Consider the following 6,217-nt stretch of genomic DNA (forward strand, 5'->3'; position numbering starts at 1 on the left):
AAGAAAAAAAGCAAGTCAGAGGACAAAGGTGAAGGACACTGCAACATCAGCAACAAAGGAGCTTGCTGGATGAAGCATAGTAATTTACTATGGTTATTATAGCCTCCCCCCCCCCTCTCTCTCTCTCTGTTTAGCTCACTGTCTCTCATTGTCTGCCTTTCTGTCTCTGGAGAAATCTAAAATTGGCCAACCTTGATGCATTAGCTGTGCTTTTTGAAAGCTTCTAGAGAAATCCCAATGAGAGAGGAGCAGGGACAGGCAGATTTCTTTCTCTCTTTCTTTCTTTTTTTCTTGTACTAAAAAAAAAACTAACTTGCTTGAATCCCTGAATCCAATATGATTCTTAGGAACAAATGCAACATTTAGAAATCAATGCTGTGTAAAACACTTTTTTTGTCTTAAATTTGCTGATTTATACATAATAAAACAACACATAGTCTAACATGCTATGGTTCTTAACACATTACTCCTAACAACTACTAATGGTTTCACATTGATCCAAGTGACCCAATAATGAACAAAGGCATCACGACTGATAGATGATCAATAATGGGCTAATGAGGCCAAGCCTTAAGAGAAAACACTCAGGTAGCACAGTTGGGGAATGGGACTGGGGGGTCATATCAAACAAAGATAAAGGTTAGAGGTGATCTTTCTCCCTCACGTCGATCTAGAGAAAATAATCCATGCCTTACTTTCATCTTTACTGAACTACTGCAATTCATTATACTTTGGTATAGGTCAGTAATTGATACTCATCTGCACTGGTAAGCCTAAAATTGACCACACATGGCCTATTTTGCTTCACTTCATTGGCTTCTGTTGCGATTGGAATGTATTACATTTTTAGCCACTTTGGTCAAGTTTGGTTGTTTTTAACTTTGAGTTGAGATAAGACTCCACCTATGTGTAATTTACCTAAGTGAAAGTTTGTCTTCATTTGGGGTGGGGGGCTGGATACAACTGCACGTCACATGATAACTGTAGATGTGCTACCCTAACCTTGATTTAAGTCACTGAACTATAAGCGAGGCAGTGCTGCTTGCAGACCTTCGCTAAGAAACAGTCAGCAGAATCGCAGAGCAGTGATGGAGAGCTCTTTTTTGTTGTCAATATTCTGTGAGGAGGAAATGCTTCCCCTTTCTCCTGCGGGGAAACGACAGACTGTTGACTGTCGCTGTCTGAGGTGCTGAAGTGTTCGAGACGAGTCTGCAATTATAATTTAGACAAAAAAAAAAAAAATGCAAGTAATCCCACCGCCTGTCAGGAAATGTACTCCAAATCCCACACCCACGTAGCTCCTCTGACACACGTGGTTCAGACTGAGCGAGTCCTGGGACCATCAGCAGACCGGGCTGAGTGGGACGCTCCTTTCTACCCCCTCCCTTCTTTCTTAGGACGAAACAAAACCGCTTGGACTCGCCTTGCTAACGACAGACGCTCCGGTATATAAGGAGAAGACGGAGGCTCTCTCAGTCGCTGTGAAAGCCATACACCCCTCACCTGCGCGCACACACACGCACACAACATTTTACACTCACACACCTCTGCACCTCCAGCACCGTCTCCCCTCATCCTCCCACATCCTCTGCGTTAGCCTGACCGGATGAGTTACCCGGTGGAAACGATAGGAAGTCCCTTCAGGAGAGCCATGGATACTAGAACAACCAGTTACGGCTACGGCCGCCCCAGCGGCACCCCTTCAAGCGGCTTTCGCTCCCAGTCTTGGTCCCGGACAAGCCCGGGCTCCACCATCACCGCGTCCTACAAGAGGACCGTCAACGCACCGGCTCCCCGGGCATACGGCTCGACGGTGCTGAGTTCCGCCGACAGCGTTGATTATAGTCAAACCTCGATCCTCAACGGTGACTACAAGCGATCTAACGAAAAAGAGCAACTTCAGGGGCTCAACGACCGATTTGCTGTGTATATCGACAAGGTGCACTACCTGGAGCAGCAGAACCAGCAAATCGAGGCTGAGATCCAGGCTCTGCGGCAGAAGCAGGTGTCCCGCACCCAGCTCGACGACCTCTACGACCAGGAACTGAAGGAGCTGCGCACCGTTCTGGAGCAGATCCACCGCGACAAGGCGCAGATCCAGCTCGACACGGAGCACATCGAGGAGGACATCCAGCGGCTCAGGGACCGCTTTGAGGAGGAGGCTCGAATCCGCGAGGAAACGGAAGCCATCATTCGCGTCCTGAAGAAGGATACTGGCGACTCGGAGTTGATGAAGTCTGAGTTGGAGAAGAAAGTTCAGTCGCTCCAGGATGAGATCGCCTTCATCCGCAACAACCACGAGGAGGAGGTGAGCGACCTTATCGCGCAGATCCAGGCGTCCCAGGTAACCATGGAGAGGAAGGACCTCCAGAAGACCGACATCACCGAGGCTCTGCGGGAAATACGCACCGAGTTGGAAGGACACTCCAACCAAAACCTGCAGCAGGTGGAGAGCTGGTTCGTGTGCCGCTACACCAAGCTCACCGAGGCTGCAGAGCAGAACAAGGACGCGATAAAGTCCGCCCGGGACGAGATTGCCGACTACCGGCGCCAGTTGCAGATGAAGACGGTCGAGCTGGAGTCTGTCCGCGGGACAAAGGACTCCCTGGAGCGGCAGCTGAACGACATCGAGGACCGACACAACAGCGACCTGGCTAGTTTGCAGGTATGGAGACGCAGCTAAAATATTTATTTACAGTATTACAATGGATGAAAGTATTGCATTTCGAACTTAACACTCTTCTTTGTGTCTGTGATAAAATGTTTTAATATAAGAAAAACGTTTGATTTCTTTAAAGATGATCACAGTTTGCAGTGATGACGCAGTTTTTTTTTATTATTTGACACGTTTCTAATATAATCCCCCCCCCCCCCAAAAAAATAAAATAAAATAAATAAATTATTTAATTAATTAATTAAAGGGGACATTTTTTTAATTATATTAAATGCGACAGGTTTGATTGTTTTTCAGCTGCATCATGACTGCGGGATTTTCCTGTTGCTTTACGAGCTTGGGAGACTTCCAAGTGATTAAAGGCAGACTCTGCAGTGCATGCTCCCCCCCCCCCCCCCCCCCCCCCCTCCCTTCCATCTTGCTGAGTCAGAGGCATGGATCGATGCTTTCATTGGTTCTGTCCTTGCGTTACACGGCTGAGAGTTTGGAGGAGGGGTAGGGGTGGTGGGTGTAGGAGGCTACCCTTGAAATAGAGGCTCAGCATCTCTAGAATGCTGAATTGCGTCAGAATATATTAGATCAAGACCCGCAGTCAAGACAAAAGCAGAAGGAGTTTTACTGCAGTGGAATTTCTGAAAGAGAAATTGATAAGTCCCGGATAGACAAGAGGTGGTGCAAAAGATAATAACTCTGGTATGTTTAATCATTTGTTTTTGCTGTTTTTTCCCCTTAGGAGACAATCCACCAGCTGGACAATGAACTGAAGAGCACCAAGTGGGAGATGGCTCGCCATCTCCGTGAGTACCAGGACCTGTTGAATGTCAAGATGGCCCTGGACATTGAAATTGCTGCATACAGGTATAGTATTGAAACAATACTCTCAATTATTCAATTGGATTTACAGAAAACCAGAACTACAATGAACACACTCTCTTTATAACCAGGAAACTGCTTGAGGGAGAGGAGACCCACTTCAGCACTTTTCCATATCGCCAGGCGGTCACCTCCAGCAAAATCTCCAAACCTAAATCTGAGACCTCAAAGCTGAAAGTGCAGCACAAGTTTGTGGAGGAGATCATCGAGGAGACGCGGGTAGAAGATGACAAGGCAGACATGGACGAGGCTCTGGCAGAGCTAGCACAGGAGCTCTCTGCCACAGCTGGAGAAGGAGGAGAGGAGGAAGAAGGGGAAGAGGAAGAGGAAGGGGGAGAGGAAGAGCAGGATGCTGGAGAAGAGGCAGCAGAGGAGGAAGCTGTAGCCGCCACTGAAGCCAAAGTTAGTGCTAGTGCCATCTCTAAGGATGATGATGAGGAGCAAAAAGGTGACGAGGAGGGAGAAGAAGGTGAAGGAGAAGGTGGTAAGGAGGGAGAAAACGAGGAAGAAGAAGGGGAAGGGGATGATGAAGAAGAAAAGGGAGGTGAGGCAGAAGAAGGTGATGAAGAGGGGGGAGAAGAGGGAGAAGAGGAAGAGGTTGAGGAAACAGTACTGTGCTCCAAAGCTCCAGAATCCAAAGCCTCTCCTGACAAAGAGAAGGGTGACGAAAAAGAGGGTAGTGCAGGAGAGGAAGAGGAGGCTGCTGTGGAAGATGAGGGTGGTGAAAAGGAAGAAGATGCCGGAGATGACAAAGCATCAAAAAGTGAAGACGAGAAGAAAGAAAAAGATGATGCAGAGAAGGGCAAAAAGGAAGATGAAAAGGATGTAAAAGAAGATAAAGTAGATATAGCAGAAAAGGCTGTTGCAAAGTCAGAAGCTTTAAAAACTGAGGCCAGCAAAGAAGAGGCCCCAAAAACGGATGACTCAAAGTCCCCTAAATCTGAATCTCCAGTGGCAGGTTCCCCAAAGTCTGAATCCCCAAAACCTAGTTCCCCAAAGTCTGAATCCCCAAAACCTAGTTCCCTTAAGGCTGAATCACCCAAACCAGGCTCTCCCAAGTCTGAATCACCCAAACCAGGCTCTCCCAAGTCTGAATCACCTAAACCAGGTTCTCCCAAGTCTGAATCACCCAAACCAGGTTCTCCCAAATCTGAATCACCCAAACCAGGTTCTCCCAAGTCGGAATCACCAAAACCAAGTTCTCCCAAGTCGGAATCACCCAAACCAGAGTCTCCTAAAGCTGAATCACCCAAACCAGAGTCTCCTAAAGCTGAATCCCCCAAGTCTTCTTCTCCAAAGCCTGAATCCCCCAAAGAAGGCTCACCCAAGGCAGAATCTCCAAAGCCTAGCTCCCCCAAATCCGACACCCCCAAGTCTGATACCACCAAAGCTGAGGCTCCCAAAGATGACAAATCAGAAAAGAAAAGTGACTCAACAGAGGATAAGAAGGTAGAAAAGAAAGACGTTGCCATGAACGGCGAGGTAGACAAGAGCAGTCCAGAGGAGAAAGAGAAGAAAGATGCGGACGTCATCGCTAATGGCGTAGACGAGAGCCCTGTCAAGGAAGATGGCAGCCAGAAAGTGGTAATCACCAAGACCGTGGAGACGATCACCACCGGAGAGGATGGCTCCAAGCATGTCACAAAATCCATCACGGTGACAGAAACAGTGAAGGACGTGGAGGAGGTGCAGCAGGAGAAGCTTGTCTCCGCCAAGGCGACCGACAAGCAGTCCACCCAATCTGTCAAGCAAGTGGCAGAGGCTGAATGAGCAGACTCCGGACAGCTCAACCAAAGTGGAAGTAGAGTAGGGGGCAACTGTGAGAGGGGCAAAAGGTTGAGGAGAGAACATAAGCAATTCACAAAGAACTAACGTAACAATGAAATTCATAAAGCTAGAGCGATGTAATAACAAAAAAACACACTAAAAGCAAATTATAGAGAGAAGCCAAAAAAAAAAAAAAAAAACGTGACAAACTTCAAACATGCATGTTGAGTGAAAGCTTTAAGCAAGCTTCGCCGCTGATGCAGCGAAGAGCAAATGACTGAGACATTTTATTCTTTTAGGTTCTTTCTGCTTTTCTAAGGTGAGCTCAGGAGTAGGAAGAGTGGGCGGGGGATCTGCATGCTAGCTCAGAGGAGTGGAGTACTTTCCTCTCGTATCTGTATGTTTGGTAGGAACGCACTTTAAAAGAGATAATTTAACATGAGACTGTTGAGCAGTTTTTTTGAGTTAAAGTATAAGTGGTCGGGGTTAGGCAGGTGAAGGGGCCTCGGCGCAGACATGCACTCTACTGAAGAAGCCTTACTTGACATGTGAAGATGCCATCTGAGCCAGAAACAGTAACAAACAATATGAAACATTAGGTGAAGAAACACATAACCACATCTGTATACGTCCAGTAACTGAAGCAATTACAGCTTAACAAATCTGAAGAAACTCCTAGCCTTAAACATGCTTTTTATCACTGTCTGTTATGTTTACCTGAGAGCAACTTAGACAAATGTAACTGTAAATGAATTGTGCATTCTTGTATGCATAGAATGAACTTGAATTTAATTACAGAAATAAATGAGGTGCTACTGTTTGCAGTCCCATAACTTTACTCATCTTGAAGTATTTCCCAGCAGCCTTTGCTCAATAAATATCATAAGAAAACAAAACAAAAAA

At 46.7% G+C, this 6,217-nt stretch overlaps 1 protein-coding gene across 4 annotated transcripts; it reads left to right on the forward strand.

Annotated features, from left to right (window-relative positions):
* The first annotated feature begins 1,406 nt into the window (after positions 1–1,406).
* On the forward strand, positions 1,407–6,217 carry nefma (neurofilament, medium polypeptide a). 4 transcript variants are annotated; one of them, XM_036140149.1, is made up of 4 exons: positions 1,407–2,665; positions 3,408–3,532; positions 3,619–4,595; positions 4,626–6,217. In XM_036140149.1, the coding sequence occupies exons 1-4, from the start codon at positions 1,607–1,609 to the stop codon at positions 5,315–5,317; spliced, it is 2,853 nt and encodes a 950-aa protein (XP_035996042.1). In that variant the 5' UTR covers positions 1,407–1,606; the 3' UTR covers positions 5,318–6,217. The 4 variants fall into 4 exon arrangements, with proteins under 4 accessions (XP_035996042.1, XP_035996041.1, XP_035996040.1 ...); XM_036140148.1 differs by having other exon boundaries at positions 3,619–4,527; positions 4,558–6,217; XM_036140147.1 differs by having other exon boundaries at positions 3,619–4,506; positions 4,537–6,217.

This window comes from Fundulus heteroclitus, chromosome 8, assembly GCF_011125445.2.
Source record: "Fundulus heteroclitus isolate FHET01 chromosome 8, MU-UCD_Fhet_4.1, whole genome shotgun sequence".
In the NCBI taxonomy this organism is placed as follows: Eukaryota; Metazoa; Chordata; class Actinopteri; order Cyprinodontiformes; family Fundulidae; genus Fundulus; species Fundulus heteroclitus.

What these genes read in the sequence shown, in the direction of transcription:
- nefma (XM_012869447.3), top strand. Translation starts at nt 1,607, where the DNA reads ATGAGTTACCCGGTGGAAACGATAGGAAGTCCCTTCAGGAGAGCCATG. An exon ending in GCGACCTGGCTAGTTTGCAG is followed by an intron (nt 2,666 to 3,407) that starts GTATGGAGACGC and finishes TTTTCCCCTTAG; the next exon opens with GAGACAATCCACCAGCTGGA. An exon ending in ATTGAAATTGCTGCATACAG is followed by an intron (nt 3,533 to 3,618) that starts GTATAGTATTGA and finishes CTTTATAACCAG; the next exon opens with GAAACTGCTTGAGGGAGAGG.